This window comes from Dicentrarchus labrax, unplaced genomic scaffold, assembly GCF_905237075.1.
Source record: "Dicentrarchus labrax unplaced genomic scaffold, dlabrax2021, whole genome shotgun sequence".
Classification (NCBI taxonomy): Eukaryota; Metazoa; Chordata; class Actinopteri; family Moronidae; genus Dicentrarchus; species Dicentrarchus labrax.
In genome coordinates this window covers 5,105,124-5,127,025 of record NW_026136703.1, presented here as the reverse complement: position 1 = coordinate 5,127,025, position 21,902 = coordinate 5,105,124, and the positions used below count along the sequence as shown (strand labels likewise).

Here is a 21,902-nt window from a genome sequence, read left to right as displayed (position 1 = left end):
TCCATTCTGAGATCGGTTTCAATACTTCCATATGGGTTCCATTAAGGTTTTCCCTTTACTTTGTCACAATATCTATAAAGTATACTGATCCAAATAAAAATCACCTTCTAAACAAGAGGCCACAGGGCTTTTATTGATTCATTTTGTGCAACAATGGACGAAAACCTGCCACAATGTTACATTCACTTCGGCAAAATCTTACTTACAGTGGTGACATTGTGTTTAAATCGATTGATCAGCTCATTTCAGGAGCTGAGAACTACCTCAAGTTTCATTCAATACGACAGGAATGTGATTTCAAGGCATTAAGAGATCTTTAGAAAACACTGGGATGTCTTAGATGTACCAGTGGTCCTCTTCTACCTAGAAAGTACTGAGGTACAATATTGGAGAAAAAAAATGGCACACTACAAGTAGGCTATGCTTAACATAGCACCAATTACACTTGCCAAATGTGCAGCAACTATTCTCATACTTCCTTATTTCCACATACCGCTCTTTCTGCAAAACAGCGCAATTCATGCAAGGAAAGAGGATACAAGTACTTAACTCTGACCTGGACTAAAAGTGACAAATTCATTAAGAAACGTACATCATCAAAGGTCAAACTAGTCAACTACATACATGTCATACATGTTTGTTATAGCTCGTCATGACCTGTATATCCAATGACACATCCAAAGAAGTAGTTTTTCAGACAGACGAATGTGACCACTGTCTATGTTCATCTCCACAATAACAAGATATCCTATGACTCACCTCGCCGTGTTTAGTATATAAAGTTACCAAGAACCTTACAAGATATCCAGTAATGACATCAAAGGAAGAAACCTTGGAACCATTTGATTGTCTTACATGCATTTTTTCCCTTGAATATTGATCTGACCCAGAACTAAATCCAGGCTTTTAAAACGGTTGGCCTTGTCCCTTTGTACCACCTCTGGTCCACAGTTTGTTTCTCCATTCATGATTCCTCCAATCACAGGATCTTTTTCAGAGACAGCTGTCAATTAGGAAAACCTGAAGTATCCTTAGAAGTGTTGTTGTTGTTGTCGAGGCCATTTCATTCTCCAAATGTTCCTGCTGATTTTATGTGGAGAACGACGATCAAAGGGTGGGATTACCTGAGTGTGCAATAGTTCCACCATCAAACAAACTGTCCTTCTAGCTCTCTGTTTCATAACAGTCACTCCTTGGTCTCGCTGCAGAAGCCACAAAAAAAAAAAAAAAAGCAGCCGTCTGGGAATGAATGGGGGGGTGGATTATCTTGCAGTGGATGAATTTTCTTATGAGCACGGAGGATCCTCGGACGTGGTCAGGGGGCTGCAGGGGGGCACTGTGCTCAAGGAGCGGAAGGCGAAGATGGAGGGGTCGTAGGTGTACCTGGGCGGAGGGCGACTGCCGGTCAGATTCTGAGGACACAGAAAGAGAGACAGGTGGTCACGGTGAGTCACAGGCCTGTACAACGTGTGTGTTTAGGTTAACCACTGGTCAGCTGCAGTGTGCCGGTCTATAGTGACAGTATATCTGTGGCTGATGGGACTGAAAGCCGGACTAGTGGTGCTCGTTAGAACATTTTCACACTGGTTTTTTTTTTTTTTGTCCTTCATTCACACTGCGGGTTGGTTGACATACATGCTTTTCCACTCGAAAAGAGCCCCCCCCCGCAAGAACCTCTCTTCTTGTGGCTCTACAGGCCCTCTGTCTAAAATTAGCCCTGGTCATTTTCCTCCCTACAGGAAACGACAGGAAATGACTTTGTTGGATTTGGCAGTGAGGCAGCACTTTCTCCAGAGCCTGCTGAGGGGGAGTGAAGTTTGTGAGAAGGTGGACTGAGAAAGATTATGACCCTGAGACAGATTGGCTGGAACTGGGAGCTGATCCTGTGGAACAATGTGTGTGTGTGTGTGTGTTTATATGGATGGCTGTATTGTCAACCATTACCAAACAGCTCTTGTGAAGTGACAGAGGTGCTTCCACTGAGATGCTGAGGAAGAGCCCGCTGCTACTGGAAAAGTACCCAGTGACATCAGCGCATATGAAGTAAGGCCCCATTAACAGTGCATGCCAGGCTACAGGTGTTGCTATGACTTCAGCCAACATCTTAAGGGATTCAGTACTGACAACTGAGCCGCAGTTACACAGCAACAATTCCCAACACCACTTAGAGCTGTTTTATCTAGCAATGTTAATACAAACAGGCAAAAAGTGAAGGCTGGAAAAACACACTGTAGCCCGAGAACAAGTTACAGTAAACTTGATAGACGTTAAGATGTTCTCCATATGGTAGCTGCGAGTCCGTCCAACTGTGGGGGAGAACCGTACATCAGGATGGCTTCCCTATCCGCGTGAGCGATCCCAACAGGGCTGTAGTGTGGTCACATCTGCAGTATGATGGACTTTTAGGGCCCAGAGGGGTCACACTAAGTACAAGGCTCTCCGTTTGTGCAGACATCAAAATCAGCAGCTGGACAGCTGAGTAACACACCAGTAATATCTCACTTGTCCCACAGCTCAACTGGTTCCATAGAGGTTCTTCTTTGTAGAGATTTAGGATTGTTTAAAGTTTGCTGATCATTCATTCAGACCCCCAGCTGCACATGTGGAAGGTTTCTTCACAGGGTCACCAGCAGGGTTCATTCTGACAGAAAATCTTCATTTAGTCTCTGTCTCTAATCTATTTTAGTGGACTAAACTGGGTTCATGGTTTTAAAGTATAATGCAATATTTAAACATGTCTCTAGAATGTCCCTCATTATACACTCCTGCAGAAAACTATTACTAATTTCAGATCTAAGATTGGGTTATTCCCTTCTCTAATCAGTAAAGGACAGCTGTGGTTTCTTTCAGTTTGTACTTTATTTCAACTTTAGTGAAAACACACTAGCCCGGGTTAGCTGATCAAATAACCTCCCTAACATTTTTGTTTTTATTCATTGACAAAGTGTTAACAGATTTGGTCATTGTTTTTGTCATCATAAATTAGTTTTTTATTACGTTATTGTCTAGTTTTCATCAATGAAAGAATGCTGTTGATGTGAATTATTGATCAACAAAAGCAATCTTCTAAACAAACAGTTCAACATGTATTACATGAAGTTACTGCATGGGCCTCCTGGGCACTGGACCAGAACTAGAGCCCCTGTATGAGCTGATACTTATTAACAGTTGTTAGTAAAAATGACAGAGGTATGCAGCTCATTTTCCCTCCCACTCTCCATATCTGCACCACTTCCCTAACCTCAATTAATCTTCATCTTCCTCTCAACCCATTCTTTACGGTGGCTGAAACCAGACGCCACTCTTGCCTGGTGCAGCCTGGGAAGCTCTCATCACCCCACTCTCCTATTCACCTCCAACCCCTAGAGGGGAAGGCCTCAGCAGCAGCAGCAGCAGCAGCAGCAGCAGCAGCAGCAGAGGAGGCCAAAGCGGTTTTCCTACTGCTTCCACATGACCCCCCCTTAAAACACACACACACAACCATCACCATCAACCTCCTCCACTCCCGTAACAACTCCCATGCATGAATGCTCGAAACCAGTCTCAAAGCCGGGGCCCCATCCAGATCCAGTGTCTCTTCTGGACCCTGGCCAGGAAACCGAGGGTTGAAAGATAAAAAAGGGGAAGAGGGAGGTAGCAGCAGAGAAAGGACAGAAAGATGGGGTGGATCGCGGTACGTAGTGGCACAAAGGGTAGACAGAGTCAACACAAGCCTCCAAATGGCTCATCAATCCAAAGACTCACTGTGTACTCACTTCAAGAAAAATCTACAAGCTGGAACGTACCCAGTGCCCACTGACGTCACTGACAGGGACAACAACACTAGCGACTACGCCAGCGAGAACAGAGGATAATGAGCAATATCTCTATGTATCAGCGGAGCTAAACAGATAGCAGCCGGCCCGGCTATAAATGGAAAATGACTTCATCCCTGGAAATACACCACAAGGGAACCGCACAACACTCCACCTCCTCTTCCTCCTCCTCAGCTCCATCGCTCATCGCCGCTCACTTGTTCTTCCTAAACCACTCTCAAAGATTATCCTCCGGGTTTTTTTTTTTTTTTTTTTTTTACATACCTATCTGTAGGATTGGAGCAACCTAGATGCTGTTACAGTTGGTGTAAGTGTGTGTGTACATAAACAAGTGTGTGATAAGGTTCCATTGACACTATCCCACTCAACGCGATAATAACGTCACTTTTCTCACCACACTGCGCGTCCTTCTGGAGTACTCTGCTCCGTGCCAAGATGCCCAGGCTTGTTCCAGTCCACCGTCCAACATGCTTCCCCTACTCACTACAAACAAAATCAGCCCATGCACAGTGGCAGTGCTGAGTTGGTGGATGATTACTGGAGGTTGTGTTTGGAAAATCACTTTACAGGAAGATCACAATCTTGGGAAAATACCTTTACAAAAAGCTATTTAGGCGAGGAAATGTGCACGTCTGAGACCACTAATGGGACGAGTGGAAAGCTGAGCTATTAAAAGGTTGTTGAATGAGATCAAGAGATCAAAAAGACAAGAACGCATGTTTCTTCTTGTTTCTTTGTCCCGAGTATGACTGCAGTAAACAGTGTTTAGGCTGGGTGCTGTTTGCAAAAGGAATCTGACAGTGCTATCAGATTTTCAGACGTCTCAGGCATGGCTCTGTTGCTAGCAGGGCATGGGAACAAACGCTGTTGCCAGATGCTGTCCCAGTATGCAGTTGGATGGACATCAAGGTGCTGGCGACAAGACAGGCCGGGCTGTTCGCGGGGGCCTCGCAACCTCGCAACCTTATCACTGCTGTAATGGACACCCTGATCTGGACTGCCTATTATGGGTCCACATAAAAGGAAAGGCTTTGGGTGCGTGTGTGCGTGCGTGCGGGAGTTCAAACTAATAGCACTTGTATAGTCAACTTATCTACATGGCAGCCATAAACATGGTTTTGAAAACACCATGCATTCATCCTAACAAAAGAGGTTTTTGTTTATTTACTGTGGGACACTAAGTTGAATAAAAATGAACTCACCCGGATCTTTATGGTCCTCGTTTTCCCACCGCAGTTCTTTTTCAGCAGCATTTTCTGTGGAGGACAAGAACAGTGACAGGTACGGTTGAGCATACAGTTAAAAAACTTTGGTTAAAAAACTTTTTTTTTTACAACATCTGCAGCAGCTTTTATGTACATCCATGACAATCCAAAAACTGTAAAAGTTGCCTTCTTGTGCTTTTTTTACAAATTAAATAAGTGTAGTGCAACTGTCTGGATAAAGCCATGCTACGTTCATGTGTATGTTATATTCTAATCAAGCATATTCCTAAAATGGGACCATTTCAGACCCATGATTTGAACAATAATCTATACATTTAAAAAGCAACATCTGACGTGACTAGAGCTGTGTATTGGCAGTCGATTCACACTGAATCAGGATGATCAAGGAAGTGAGGCAAATCCAGCTGTCTCACTAAACTAAACAGTCGGTCAATGAAGCTTATGCAATATCCTGTCTCCCACTCCCCTCCATGTCCACGCAGCTCCACTATTCTCAAAAAAAAAAAAAAAAACAGTGGGGGTGGAGGGACCACACAATCATGGAATTGTCTGGAGTCGGGGAGGTAGCTTCTAAGGGGGAAGGCAGCACAGGAAAGAATGGAAACAAGACTCCTGCTGTCGTGATGTGGGAGAGAGCTGGTGTGCACTTGCCCTCGTGCTCACCTCCTGCCAGCCCTTATCTATTTTTTTATCAATGATACTACAGTCTACGTTGGTGCGAGATGCTTGAATGAAAAAGTTAACAAAAGATATGTTCTTAATTGTTTTTGTTCAATCAGCAAAAATGTTATCACACAAAAGGAGCAAAAACTCTACTGCAAACCTTCAATGAGCCTACACTAGATCAAAATGATACACAATTCTGTCCTCTCTTTCCATCCCACACATCCACCACCACCCTCCTCTTAAACCACACAGACACACACTCACACGTCCAACAGGTCGTGACTTGCCAACTAGCTAACTGTTTTGTTATTGATGAAAAATACAAAGAGTAAGTTGTGTATGACTGTTTTAGGATGGAGGATTTAAAATATTCTGTGAGTGTGTGTGTGACAGTTGGATGTATGACGTATCATTTGTTCTGCAGTTTCAAAGACTGGTGTTCAACCTGTTTGGGTCTTAATGTTTTCTCAGATGTTGAAACTTATTACTGAGACCTCGACACACCAGTAGTTTTCTTTTCAGTTCACTTCCAAATGCCACACTACACAACTGTATTCTTATTTTAAAAACATGAAGTGCCAAAAATAAAATATGATTACTCATCACAAGACAGTTGATTTTCATACGATAATGAAATGAATAGAACCCAATGGCATGTAGCATGGAAAAATACTGCTACGGCCCTTTGAGCAACCAGTGTGTATTTTTTAAATCAGTTGCATTATTTGTGTGCAGAGGTCCGACTTATTTCTGAAATTACCAACATCTGCCACAAACTCTTGTTCTTTTATGGTACAATAAGAGTTTGGTTTTAGGCTTCAGAGTTTAGTTTGAAAACGGTATTTTGGGCTAATCAGGTGTGTAGTCACTGAGCCAAGAGACACACATCACTAGTGGCCTCCACCCTACAGACTACAGATGAAGATGAGTTTTTGACCTTTTGACTTTGGCATTGTTTAAACATTCTCCCACAGAAATATGGAATAGTTTAATCTGAGACGTATTTCTCTCATTGTTAGTTAGCACATGGAGACATTGAGTAACAATATACTACTCGATCACAGGTTTTACTCCCCCTTTTCACTGTTTCCATCAGTTCTGTTCAGCAGTTCATATGTAACAGAATACTTCTCACACAAGGTTCCAATAGGAAATAATTTAACTAATGGGAGTCTGTGGTCTAAAATGAATTTTTTTAGGAGCATGGAAAATGTTTGGCAATCTTCTTCTCTACCTTCCACACATGTAACACAGAATTCCACTGCTTTTGACACCTTTAAATCTTTTTTTTGTTTGTTTTTTTTTAAAGAACCAGTCATCTTTCTTTCTTAGGTTTAAACTTTAGAAGAAGCCTGTGTGAAAGAAATGACACGGTGACGGTGTAGGGGTTGAGTTGTCCAGTTAAAGGGTTAATGGGAGACTGGAGCTGTGTCTGCTAGCTACCTTCATAGGCCCCCTATTGTATTCCCTGCAGCACCTCCCATTCCACTTGACTGAGTGTGCACGCACACTCTCACACATACTGACACACTCACACTGTGGCAACAGACACACACTGATACAGCAACAAACTCACAGGACAGGAAGATGTACACACGCAGACACAAAAAGACAGACAGGATGATAGACACGTACCCCAGCTACACACACACACACACACACTCTTTTTTTCTCTTCACCCCTGTCATTGCTGCCCGCTGTCTCTCATCATCTGTTCTTTCCCTCTAAAAACCCCATGGACATATGGACCCCTGAAACCTGCAGTTTCTCTCTCTGCAAACACACACACACTCACACACACCCTTTCCCATCCACGGTGTGGGCCAACAAGTCTATTGGATTTTAATGATTAGTGGACCAGCTTCTCCATGACTCATTAGTGGCTGTCGTTTTTCTGTTGTTTATTTAATCCTCTCCTTCTGCCTCCACCCCTCCATCGTTTCCCCTCGCTTGCCAGCCTTTGTGAGAAACGAGGGCGGACATCTGCCGTCCGTGCCTCCCTCTCCTTCATCCCTCTCCAGCCAGACCACCGTGGTGGCGAGCGTCCGGCTATGGAAAGGGAAGACTTTGTTTGCTTGTGCGAGCGTGCGCATTTGTGTGGCCGTGTTTGTGTGTGTGTGTGTGTGTGTGTGTGTGTGTGTGTGTGTGTGTGTGTGTGTGTGTGTGTGTGTGTGAGCGCGCACGCGGCGCAGGGTAGCCGATGAGACTGCAGGGACATCATTGTATTTTTGGACCAAATCCTCAGCCCAACATAACTGTTTGAGTTGTTCAGGGGGGTAGTGTAAGGCTCATCTGTTGTTTGGTGCTTTTAATATATTTCAATGGAATACAAATATTGTTACAGTGGCAAGTTCAGTATTGAATCAAGTGTAATAATTGTATTTATATTGCTAAAAGATACACTTCAGCTCATGGTGAAATGGGTTTTAGACATGGAAAGGCTTCCTGTGAGGCCTTTCAAGTATTTGAAAGGAGGAAAGCATCACCATACCACCGGGTGTAGCAGAAGAACGTGCATTATGAGCAATCTAACTTCATTTTATATCCTATAATATAATATGTTTTCCAGAATTAAGGTGTATTCCAAGCTAATCACCATACTGAGAGTAGGTGAGACATACACAGTCAGACAGTGTAATAATTATTAATCAGTTACTAATTGCCCTGACAACTTAACTGTGTGGTCATTTTGCAGTGGTGGAAGGTAACTTTACTTCAGTACTTCATTTCATTGTATGCTACTTCACACTTCTACTCCACTACAGCTCAGACAGAAACATTGTACTTATTTCTCTACTATGTTTATTTAACAACTATTGTTACAAAACATATGAGAATATAAAATATGATGCATTGCTCCAGATTAAACTAACCAACAGCATTTAAGGTAGTTCAAATTAGCTCCACCTCCACCAGCTACACCCTCACGTTCTGCACTGAGTACATAGTTTTGATTCTTTAAGTGTATATTGATAAAAAATAGGCAATTTATATTTTATGTAGGATTTTTACTTGTAAGGGAGTCTTTTTACAGTGAGGTATTGCAACTTTTACTTAAGTAAAGCATCTGAATATTTCTTCCTCCATACTATTAAGTTAATAATATGTTAATAATATTATGTAATAATATGTCAATTATAAAAAGGCCCTTCACAATAGTGGGGGTCATAATGTGTTCAGCAAAGGTTGTGGAAATCTGCCTGTTATATTGCGAGACGTCTTGCAAAGCTGATATTTTGGGCAGAGCTAGGAAGACAAAAGTGACGAGGTGTTTAACTGTAGCTTGGTCTACTAACCTGTTGCATTTTCTCCAGGTCCAGACTGGGCCTCCCTGGCTCCCCGCCAAAGCTGTGCCGATACTTTCTGTAAGGTGCTGACTGGTCAAAGTGGGTCAGAATGATGGGCCGTGCCACTGGCTGCACCACCTGCAGCTGAAAGCGCATCGGGGGTGGCTTGAGGCTACGTGGTGGACTGGAGCTGAAGAGTACAGGGCTGGGGGAGGCAGCCAAGCAAGCGCCCGGCTCCACCAGCGGTCTGGCGGAGGCAGCCGGTGACCCGCAGCCACAGAGGTCCCGCACCTCCTCGTCACTGGAGGCGCTGCTGTGGTGATCGCCGTGGCGTTGGGGAAGTGCAGACATCCACTTCCTGTTGTCACCGCAGCTGATACGCTCTAGCTCTTCCTCTGAGGAGTGCCGATCCAGATTGGCGTCTAAAAGGAGGCGGAGGCGGCGTAACCGGGCTGGAGAGAGGGGACCCTGGTTGTGCTGCTGGCTGGTGGCCAAGGGGGTGAGTGCACAATTTCTCCGCCTCTCTACAGGAGTCGATAAACAAGAAATCAAGCAACAGGAGTTGCAAAAGAATGCAAACACTCTTATTTACCAGCATATTCTCTGTTTAACATCTAACAATAATGTGTGAGAATAAGTAAGTGATGGGGAAGCTCTTCATCATCTAGTTACAACAAAAATAATTTAGTTAGCAGAGGGCACTTACCTCTGTCAATCTGTGCAAGCTCCTGGTTCTCCCCCTCTGAGTCATCACTCTCCCCTCCCTCTCCACCGCCATGGTAAGAAATCTGGGGAAAGGATTGAACTTGTACTGTAGGCCAAACATGCCATATGGTAACAAAATATTAACCCTTACATTGGTGAACATTTGGTAAAGAAAATTCCACAAATATAACTTAAAACATTTTATTTGGCCTAGGATACATTATGAATGATGTTTTTTTTCTAAATAATCAAAAAGCAAACGTTTAACCATTTAAATTATTTAATCCAGAACAGGGTCAAACAATTCCTTATTCCAGAACTCTGTATTATTTTACAATTCTCTTAGTTGGCCACAAAAACAGACCACTAACCAGCAACACAGACATAACTTATAATGGGCTTCTAATGGAAACATTGTCTGAATTTTTCTAAAACCAATTGTGGCGTGGTAATTTCTACAGTTGCACAACAGTACATACAGTATAGATGCTTAAAGTCCTAGAAGACAGGACTAGTTGGGTCGCGGCTCTGTCTACATTGAGTTCAGGCTACTTTCTTTTCCCACAGCCGAACCGCCTGTCTCTTTAAAATCAATTCCTCGTGTACACCAGTAGCAACAATACAGATACCCTGCAGACTGCAACGCTAAGAGTTAAGTAATGCGCCTCACACTCAGTAATTACCACTCCGAGGCCTCGCTGAGCAGCTGCCATCTGTGCTTGTGCGAGTGTGTGTGTGTGTGTGTGTGTGTGTGTGTGTGTGTGTGTGTGTGTGTGTGTCTGTGTGTGTGCTTACACACATACATCCACACAAACATACAGTGTCCTCCCTTCTACTCTCTAACTAATACACACACACACACACACACACACACACACACACACACACACACACACACACACACACACACACACACACACACACACACACACACCTCTTCTTTCTGAAGCTCTTCAATAAGAGGGAAAAGGGAGAAAGGAGCCAGGGCCTCTGAGCCCAATAAGGGCAGACAGTATTCAGTTCATGTTAAGTGTGAACTCCAATGTATAATTTCACAGCCTGTTCACTGTACATTCTGGTTAAATACTAATCAAAAGGCTACATCACATAGCTGTATCTCACTTTTGTCTCAAATTGTAAGCATCAAAATGTGAAATTGCTGTGTATCAAAAATGTAATAACATTTCATATCAACAGAAATTCATAGTTTCCTAAAGTAACTACAAAGTGAATGCATATTTTCACAGGATGCCATACATGTAGTTTAATGTAGATATTCAGGATAGTATGTAGGTCTCCTGATTTCTATCTACAGAAAAAATGGCAGACTTTGGCACGACTTCTCACATCAGAATAAATATACCAAAAAAGACTAAACAAAACACTGGAAACAGTCCTGTGGTCCAGCATAGCACTGAATACTACATGTTAAGGTATTCCAATAAATAGCACAGTAAAGGATATGCATGTAGCCTGATTTTTCATGGTAAGATCACAGTACCGACACAGTTGTTAAAGATATTTGAATAAGGCCTGAGAACAGCCTTCTTACTTTTCAATTGTACACAAGCTGTGGGACAGATTCTCAATGAACAGGCCTGCAGCCAGTGTACAACACAAAAAAAAAAACTTGGCTCTGGAAGAGTCTCAAGTTAAACAGCACAACTTCATGAACTCCATAGGAAAATGACTCTGAGGAATAACTGTGGGAAGGAAATGTATTTTGGCAAGTGACTGGCTCAGGGATTCAGCTACACCGTACACTCCGGTGAATTATTGTTGGGCAGCATCCACGAAACCGCTGAAATCCTATTAAAAGTTACTGCTGCAGGATACTGAGAATGAAGTGATGCTGCTGGTTCATAAACTTAATGTTTTAATTGTACCCAGAAGAGACATGAGTTTAGTCTGAGACATTTATATCTGTGCTGACACTCAGTGGGATCATCAGGATGACTGATCATTTTCTAGAGCTTGACTGATATAATGGTTGCTCGATATTGACCTATCGCAGACATATCGGTGTTGTATCAGCATCAGTGTACGTTATCCAATATGCACCGATATGAAAACTGTTTTCCGGAATATAATGCACTAAGAAATTGGGAACAGAGTAAAAGTTTAAGAAGCAGCTCTCAGCAAATGCCAACTACGATTGGTTGACAATGTATATGTTAAATTCCTTAATGTTAAAGAATATTTAAAGCAGCAACGAGGAACTGTCATTTTGTATTGAGTTTGGCGGCCCCAGTGGACAAAAGCAGTAGTGTTTCCATCGCCACGTTTTATTGATTTCACAGGGAATCTGACCGAATTCAGCCCGCTGTCAGGCATTGGAATAACTACGCTGAAATAGCCAGATGGTCTTGTGTTTATGTAGGTCATATAGAGGCATCAAATAATGCATTTAGACTGCTTCATAACCAGTTAAAAACCCTTGTAGCAGGTTTAACTTTGTGTTATTTGTTTAAGAAAGCAGCCTTCTGACTACCTTTTCATAGTCATATTGCTGCACAAACATAGAAAGATTCACTATAATCAGCCGCCCTGTAAAAAGTCTTTGTCTGAAAAGTCCCATATGGTCTGTCTCTAATTTCTTCCTAGATATTTCACCCTTTAAAGCTAGAGAGTTAGCAGCAATTCCTTTGTGTCTTTTGACCTCAGAGTCTGAAGTTCCTCCACAGAGCAATCATTGTCTGTACAACTAGAGGCAAATACAAGCTGACAAGCACGATTTGGCCTTTCCTTCCCCTCGGGGACCGCCTCAGAGGTCGTTGTTGATGATCAGAGAACAGAAATGTAGCACATGTGTAGCTCACTCGCAGGACTGATTATCTAACAATGAAATACAAGACTTGTTAATGTGTTCCAGGCTCTGTCACCATTTGCTGTAATAACTGTGCGTGAGACTGTATGCACAGTGTGTCGAACCATGATGACACAACGTTTGTGTGTTTTAGTGGCTGACACAAAGGCCTTCTACTTCCAGCGACTTCCTTACTTCACACATACACACCGTTAGCACTGTAACACTAACCACCACTTGAATGGCTAGCATGCCATCTTAGAAATTACTATACAAAGCAGGTTCATTTCAACAGACCATAAAAACTTCACCCATGCAAGTCTCATCTGGGAGTCTGAAACAAAGACTGAGTGCATGTACGTAAGTAAGTAAGAAAGTATGTAAGTATTTGAATAAGTTTCATTCCCAGTTCTGCTTTAGACTCTCAGTCATGCATGGGTTTTCTAGACAGTGGAAACTTGATATCTAAAATCATGTAAGGAATTGTGTGTATTTTATGCAGTGTGTGTGTGTGTGTGTGTGTGTGTGTGTGTGTGTGTGTGTGTGTGTGTGTGTGCGAGAGAGGAAAACCATGTTTTTTCAGTAAACCACATCTGATATGGTTATTGCTTTGGCACAGCTAGCTACAACAAATACCAGCCTAACTGACGTTGAGTTTATGGTTAGACAGGTTGGCAGGGCTTTCCCAAAAGAAAAGCAATAACAGGGTTTCACCATCATTCCAGCTCTAAAACATGGCCTTAAGTGGATGTTTTCCTGCAACTTCGCCTTAAAATACACATAGATATACCATTATGGAAAAATAAATTCAATCTAGAGCCAGCAGCTACACTGAAACACTTGTAATCTGCAGTTTATCCTTTACACACAAGTTTAGCAGCTGAGTGTGTTTGATGACAATGTCTTTAAATAACTATAGGACAAACATGTATTCTTGTTACGTTTCATGTCCCTTCCAGTTAATTCAGTCTTTTTCCCAGCTCCTGTAGAAACTCTGTGGTTAAGCCTAGATTGCACCACTGCAACCTGGATAGCCTGCCTCAAACTATAATCCCTGCAGCTACACACTGATACTGCCTTTGCACAAGTTTTTTTTCTCCAGAACATTCAGTGTTGTAAGCTGGCACCTCACAAGACAAAACAGTATTTCTGCAAAGGCACAACTCAATGCAACACACCCTGTGTGTGAGCGATGAAGACCGTTGAGGTGCATACAAGCAACACATTTTATGCTACAAGATAAGGAACTACATGCAAAGGAGAAGGCAAACAATGTATACATGAAGCGCACCAACACAATCCGGTGTCACACACTTCCCCAGACGCTCATTAGACATTAGCATCGCATTCACAGTGAAAACAAACTGTGGTAGACGAGACGTGTCAAGCTGAAAGAAACGAATGTGATAGTGACATTTAAGAAGCCAAATGACCCTCCAGTGCTGCTTCCACATTGGTGCACAAGAAATATCTCTGCACTAGCTTTAAAAATAAATAAAAACTTCTGCGACTACATCATTCAAATATTATCTTCAGCTCAATCACTGTTTTTTTTTATCATCTTGTCCATCTACTAAATTTGGTTCCACAGCTGCTTTGCATGACAAATATTCAAATGATGTTTGAGGTGAGGATTTGGACTACTGAACAGCCATGGGAGCAACAAGGGCCTGCAGTGCACCTGAGAAAACTGCACCAAACCAGCCTGCAGCCTCTTTCCAGCTTTTTCTCACACTTGTGAACTGTCCACAATTGCCCAATTGTTCCGGGTTTGCAGGACTGAAGAACTCCATTTAGACATCTGAAATCTGACCCCAGAACAGTACAGTATATTATATTATATTATATTAATGTATATCATCTTTAAAATTGGTACACTAATCCAATCTACAATGATGAACTGTGACACATTGCACATTCATGTTGGAAAGAAATGGTCTATTCTGAAGAAAATGCACAGGATCATAATTTATAGACTGCAAAGTCAAATTGAATCTATATTACAGTCTTACACCAATAACTGCAGACTACTTGATATCATCGACACACAAACAAGGTGAAAGTGAGACTGCGCAAATAAAGCATAAAAAAATGCTTTTGTGCACACATGCAAAGACGAACAAAGAGTTGTGTGTTTGTGTGTCAAGAACAGTTGAATGAAATCCTTGTCAGTCCCTTGCATCGCTGAGCAGCTTGCTAAGCTGGATCAATGGCAATGTCACAGCGTACACACACACACACACACACACCACCCAGTTCACACACATATCAGCTTTGCTCTGTCCATCCACACTATGACATGGCCACTGTCACACTCCGTTCCCTCTCTTGTGAAAACACACAACACTGGGTCAGAGATGGTTGACTCTCCTTCTCTCACACTCCAGTGGATCTTCACCATAGTGTAGTGTAAGTAGTCTTGATTAGTGTAAGCTCCTGGGATGGGTACCGTAACAGGGCCTAGGAGACATTTAGCCATTCAACCCTCGCTCCAGTGAGAACTGCAAGAGACTCCAAACTCCAATTGTAGCGGAGTAACTTGTGGAAAAAATAAGCCTTTATTGATCCCCAGGGGGACATATTTGTGACAAAAGCCTCATCGTATCATTTACATATCTCTATATTTTTAATTAATTAATTTATTTAATTAATAATTCATATCAAGATAATGACAATATTGAAAATTGTTGAGGTAATGACGTCATACCGTTACACTGAAAGCAAAAGTAAAATTGCTTTGTGGTGGATGAGTTAGCACTTCAGTAGTGTGGACGTGGTTTACAACAGTACAACAAACCACGATAATATGTAAGAAGTGAAAGTATGTTGTAACAACAAAAGGGAACTATACAACAAACATATATCACTACATCAAGCAGAAGCAACTTGCTGAGTACGAGGATAGCCAGAAATCCAATGAGGAGAGGTCAACGGCTATTGGGAGTTTTCTCATATCGTCAAGTATTGTAGAAATACCTTGAAATATCGTGATATTATTTTGGGGCCATATCGCCCACCCCTATGTGACAGGAAGAAAATGATTATGCTGCAACAAATCCTCAAAAAATAAATCCAACAAAATTAGAATCAGAATTCTGCTACATTCATCTTTATTCAAAATAATGGCTGTCATAATGAAGACAGAGTTCACACAGGAATTCATCACGTTCACCTCAATGACAGAATGTTTCCTGAGAGCAGACACTGCTGTGGTTTGTAGAAAAGCACCTCCACATCTGACTAATTCTTTTAACCAGATAAAGCACATGAAGATGTGTTCATTCATACTTGCAGAATTCATTTTGTGGATAGTTTCTGAGAAAATAATAAAAAACAATGCTACATATAGCACAGATACATGACAAAAAGCCTGTATTAAAAGCTGGCAGCGTGGCGTTTGAAAGACATGGGCATTTATAATGAAGGGAGGGTCCAACAAAAGCTGCTGTTGAGTTGCATTGTGGGAAATGTGGAATCCAGCATTTTTGGAGCTCCACCCATTTTGGGGACTTTTGATATCTCTGCTCCATCAGTTTAAACCATTCCTGCAACCCAGCTTTGTAGAAGTGCTCTGCTAAATCTCTGGAGTACCCCTTTAAAGGGCAGTTCCACTTTAATGGTAGTTTTGGACATCAATCCTATCAGTAATAATAACTTTGTACTCAGAGGAACCGCAGAGATCTGGGAATGCGACGGCATTGCTAAGAATCAGGTGCGGCAAGAAGCACGAGCAGTCAGACGATCAGACAGGTTTTAAACAAACCCACAGGCTAGCCAAATGTATTACCCAAACTGCCCATAAAACATCCATCACAGTTTACAGACTTCCTGAATATTTCGCGATGTTGCCCTGTTCCCAGATCTCAGTAATTAACTTGGGAGTACAATGTTACTGTTACAGAGAGGAATAATGGCGCACAGCTATGAAAACAAGACCCAAGTTGTAATACACTGGAATGATCCTTTAAGTTCTCTTCATTTTAAGGTGAATCGCTGGCTGGTGCTGGCTGACTCTTTTCCAATCCATTATACTGCATATCTGAAGCCTCCCAAACCAGGTTTCTTACTAGCTTTAGAACTGGCACAGTGACTACTTACAAAGAAAGTCAAGTGGCAACAAAAAAAGTCACTTACCAGTCAAATTTTAGTCCTTCATATTTTGATTTACCAATCAGTGTTGTTCCCAGTGGGCATTCCTTGTAAATAGCCTCAGTATCATTTTCAGATACAAGAGATCCCAGACTTAGCTTGAAAAACTCATGTGCATCAGCAGCAGGCCTAGTCTCCAAGGTCCAAAATTGTCACCCAGCAAGTGCCGAATGTGGGTACATTCTGGGTTTAGTGGCTAAATGATTGTGTTGAAAGTGGTTTTTTTATGTGTTTGCGGGGACAAATGAGACCCTCAGTGTTCACTGTACCTATCGAGACATCCACAAATCAAATCAAAGCAGCTTACTCCTAGTAAGCACTTTCTTTACAATGTCTGTCTATGTTTTGCCATAAAAAACGCAGGAACCCCCGAGATTCTGACTAAACTATGAAGCTCAAAAGTCAAATAATGCATGATGCTGTTTTAGGGCTGGTAGAAAATATTTTTGGCTAGTAAATTTTCTCGTTCATCTGCCACTGGCACAGGAGCCAAAAAAATTATTTTGGATGCAGCTAGTCACTGCTCATGATTCACTTTTTCCATCACACTAACCACTTCTAGCAGGAAGAACCGTACCACTGAGCAGGGCAATAAACAAACAAAAGCAGACAACAGGGATGGCACACTCCCCCCCCCCCCCCGTACCCCTTAGCCAGGCCTTTGAACAGGGCCACTTTTGGCACAAAATGGCTGCCATGCGACTATACAGTTGGTTGACGCACAATATTGATGTGGATGGAGTAAGTTTAGTGACCCATGCAGGATACAATTCACCCCTCTGCTCACCAAAAAAGAGGCATTATGTAAAGCAAGCAGGCAGTAACAACTGAGGAGCACTGTTGGGGATTCTGTTGAGGAAAATTAGAGGGGAAGATGTAGATGCCGGGACAATAATAGCTCACAACAATAAGGCTTTTACTGAAATGTTTGTTTTTTAATCTACATGAATTCCATTGCCCACACACACACCAATGTCCACCTAGAAACTACAGCCTCTCTCTCCTTGCAGATGAAGAACCAGGACTAGTTTCACACCCTCCAACAGATAATCCTCTCTTACACACAAGAGACCTCAGCACAATAACTGTGGACTCATTACTGTCTCGATTTACTTTCTCAGATGACAAACAGCTGAACTATACAGTTTATGAGTCAGCCAGAGTCCCATCTGTGAGTGGGAGAGTTTGTTGACATGCCACATGTTTGCTGATGTGTTTGTGAAGCAGTGTGGATCTCCGGTTCCTTCTTGTAAACATCTGGCTCGGTCCTGTAAGCCAGGACAGAGTAAATTCCTTCTAACATGCTAATGAATGGGTTGAGGTGCTTGGGAGCAGAAAATACCTCCAAATAACAACAACACGGGCTTATATCAGAACACACAGGCTGGCAGGCAATCTGCACAGAGAAGCTGTACAGTTATGTTGCCTGTGTCACGGTGTGTGTCACGGTGTGTGACTGTGTGTGTGAAAGAGAAAGAGAAAGGGTGAGTTAATGAACTCACTATAACCCTGTCCAAGCAAGGTTACAGGCAGTGAGCCCATGGTGTAAAAGCTGCGCAGTCAACTGGCCTACAAATGAACAAGTCACAAGACAAAAGTAAAGCCACGCTGTTCACAAACAACCATTTCTTCTTCTGTACTAGGTATTTTAGTGCAGCACGTCCTGACAACTACAGCCTGTGCCTTTAAAAAAAAAATATATAATTCAATGTATAACAGTATTCTAATAGTAAGGGAGTCAAACTTACCTTCAGGTGGAAAGGATGAATCTCATTGAGGGAATGTCTTCTTAGCTTCTTCGTCAGCGTCTTTAGCATTTTTTTCCGGAGTACTTTATGGCTTATCCCCCCCCCCACTACAATTACGAGTTTATTACAGTCTCTGATGTGACGTTCACCGCAACTTCATTAGCAAACATTAGCGACTTTACGCATTTAAAAGAAGGCACGCGAGCTGCAAACTGCCAGCCACTTAAAAAAAAAAAAAAAACAACAAAAAAAAAAAAAACAACAGCGCGAGCAGCTGTACCCTGTAGCTTCAAGTTAGCTTGTGTCTAAAGAATGATTCACCGACAAACGTTCAACTGCGTAACGTTAGATGAGGCTTGTTTTCAGAGGCTGTAACGTAGCAAACTTGTTATTTTCGAGTTCATTGGAGTCTCCGTTGTTGGGGGAAAGACTTTCTGTTTCTTCGGGTGGCTCACTCGCCGCAGCGCCGGCTAACTTCAAGAGCTTGATTCAAAGATGTTTGGGAAAAATTAAAAATAATAGCAACTTGTTCGCATGCAGACACGCACACACGCACACTCACACACATACACACAACCAAATGCACACCAGCTGCACGAGCACACTGAGGGCTCCTCCAGCTCGAGCTCGCTGCCCGCTGATTGGCTGCGCTGCGGTGTGATGTCATATTTTTCGCTGGAGGAGGAGGGCTGAGAGTTAAAGCCACATTATCTTGTGTGTTTACTTCCTCTTTTCATCAGGATAATAACTTATATGCCATAAAAAAAAAAAAAACATGTCTTACGTGTGATTTGATAAAGCTGCCCCTGCTTTTGATCAAGTTAATTGGCAGCCATTATAACCTGACTTTAAGTTTCTAATAAGGTGGTAGAAGTTGTTGTGTTTTTAATATCCCTACTTGCATTAAAGTGGAGTTAACTTAAATTTAATTTAAATAATCAACTGACATTTTCAATACAGATATGTTGACATGTCAAATTCTGTTAATAACACAGGCTAAACTGTTTCATTTAGGTGGTATTGCATGGCATTGCTTGGACACTTAAATAGAATGGAGCCATTGCTAATTAGTTAATAAGGCACACCTGTCCTTTTCCTGCTGAGGCAAGTCAGAATGTGTGCCACGTAAAAGGACATAGCCTATTAGCACGCCATTAGTCTTTAGAAGGAAAAACATAGCAGGCCATACTATTGACAGGGTCAAATTGAAGCTACAATCTATTTACATTCTCTTGGGATATAGACATCAAATTATAATTGCTGTCTTTATCCCCAGCGAAGTATTCTTAATAAAATGTAGTATCAAATGTAAAAGTTCTCCATGTAGGAAAATGGGCTATGTGAGTGTCATACAGTTATGTTATTGGATTTTTATTACCGATGCATTTCTGTGTAAATAACATTTTACTTTTATATTTGTTTGAGGTAGAGCCTCAGTATTTTACACACTGATGGCCAGTCACATTTTATAAGCTCATATGTTTTGTAACAGAAATGCTTATTTTAAGTCCTTATCAATGCACTCCACCACAGCATGTCACCACATATTAAAGAGCTTATTTAAAGGGCTACACTTGATTTGATTCATTATTAAATCATCTTAATCAAGGCAAACTTTTGCAGCCTCATCATCTTCCCTATGTTTTCTGATGAGCTTGTGATATGAACTCAACATAAATAATTTACCCAGATAATTGGGCTGATCTTTCTTGCTGGAGGATTTCTTGTTCAAATTAAATTGAGTTAATTTCCACTATTGTCTTACATCAAAGACATATTTTCCTTTTCTTTGATGGCAAGACAACGCTTGATCTCCTGAAGTTCCTTAAGTCTTTGAATTGTATTATCAATATAATTTAATTCAGAGTTATCGCCCCAGTAAGTGAACACATAAAGGTGACTGTTACAGCCACAGTTATAGCTACAGTTAAAGACATTGCAGGGGTCACTAAGATAAAATGTTACTATGTGTGTCCATTTTGGGACATGGACACAAATGTAGCTATGTTTTATCTTGGGTAGATATTTACTGTATTTCTATGTATAACCTATATTATGTAGGATATGACAATATACATCAGAACAAAGGGATCATTCCTTTTACTGGAGTATGTAAACACAGTGAATGCATAAAACAGCTGCAGGTGCTTCAGCTTCAAGGACAGAAAATCTTTCCACATCTGATTTGGAACTAACATTTCCATTTGCGAGGCTTTCCATCATGCGGTGTCCTTAGTTCTACAGCGGTTAGCCTTTGTGTTATTCCTGTGGCCAACAGCAACAACCAGACCTTCTCAGGAAACTAGAGAGAGAGAGAGAGACAGATGGAGATGTGAAGAAGGAGAGTATGTCAGGTATAATTGGTGTAAGTGGGGCATCCAGTTTCAGTGATGTCATTCTTTGCAAACACTGTCTATTCTAAGATGTTGTTGCATGTGTGCATGTGTTGCATGCATGTCCTGCACTGTGGCTTCATTTGTTGTCTCGGTTTTTCATTTTAAACTTTTTTAGATGACAATGAACAAGTTTCTGCAGATGTCTTTTCATCTATGCAGGCTATCACTGCTCATGTTCCCATATCTGGCACTGTTCATTCCCAAAACCTGCTGTTCTAAGTGTAAAGTCAATGTGTTCATTTTGGTAACTGTAGTTTTAGCCAGCGTTTCCACTGCTGCTGTTGAACACACAAACAGCCTGCTGTGCCTTTAAAGGCTTCTGGCTCGCTTGTTTTTTTCGTGTGTGATAGGCTTTCTCACTTAACACCTCCGGTCAATGACCTGGTAAACTTTCCAAGTAACCTGTGGCTTGGCTCCAGGTCAAGCTCAATGCAAATCCAATTTGCTGCTGAATATAGCCAACAAGCTGGCAATACCCGAGGCCTGTGTTACACCGTATTACAAGAGTTGATTTGTCTAATAAAGATAAAGTGTCCAAAATTATGACAAAAGCAAACATACAGCATGGTTATGATGATGTCCAGTCCTTGTCAAACTATTACAGAAAGCTATTTTGTGGCTTGTTGTCTTTACGTTTCTGGCCACATGAGGGCAGCATTTGTATCCTTTTGGAGGCGAGGAATAAATGGATTACATCAAAACAAAGATCCTTGATTGTACGGAGAGTCACAAATCCTTTGAACAGCATTATATGTGTGTGGGGGAGGTGTGGGGGAGTATTTGAAGTGAGTGTTACTAATATGACCTCTGACGATAGGATGATAGTCATACTGTTAAACAATATTTTAAAAAAAACCTCCATAATTCATGTAAAAATTGTCAGTCTAAAAATAATATATATCCCTCATATAAGGCAGGTGAAAAAAAATTCTATTGATACGCTGTCCTTCGAAACTCCTCTGGAGCTAACAAGAACCTGAAAAACATCTCATCTTCACCCAAACTGCTCCATTTTCAGAGAGATTACAAGCCTCTCTGAAGAATGGATATCTTTTGATTAAAGTTAAACCATATTCAGATATTTATGTCAGGGCTAGATTAAAC

General features: G+C 41.7%; 1 protein-coding gene across 2 annotated transcripts; it reads right to left on the bottom strand.

The window, feature by feature from the left end:
• Positions 1-105: 105 nt before the first annotated feature.
• On the bottom strand, positions 106-19,022 carry si:dkey-16j16.4 (uncharacterized). Of its 2 annotated transcripts, none has more exons than XM_051396160.1 (5): positions 18,403-19,022; positions 9,701-9,782; positions 9,004-9,518; positions 5,014-5,071; positions 106-1,412 (listed from the first exon to the last, which is right to left on the bottom strand). In XM_051396160.1, exons 1-5 carry the CDS (start codon positions 18,469-18,471, stop codon positions 1,165-1,167), a joined length of 972 nt encoding a protein of 323 aa, XP_051252120.1. In that variant the 5' UTR covers positions 18,472-19,022; the 3' UTR covers positions 106-1,164. The 2 variants fall into 2 exon arrangements, with proteins under 2 accessions (XP_051252120.1, XP_051252121.1); XM_051396161.1 differs by having other exon boundaries at positions 5,018-5,071; positions 18,403-19,018.
• Between the last annotated feature and the right edge of the window lie 2,880 nt (positions 19,023-21,902).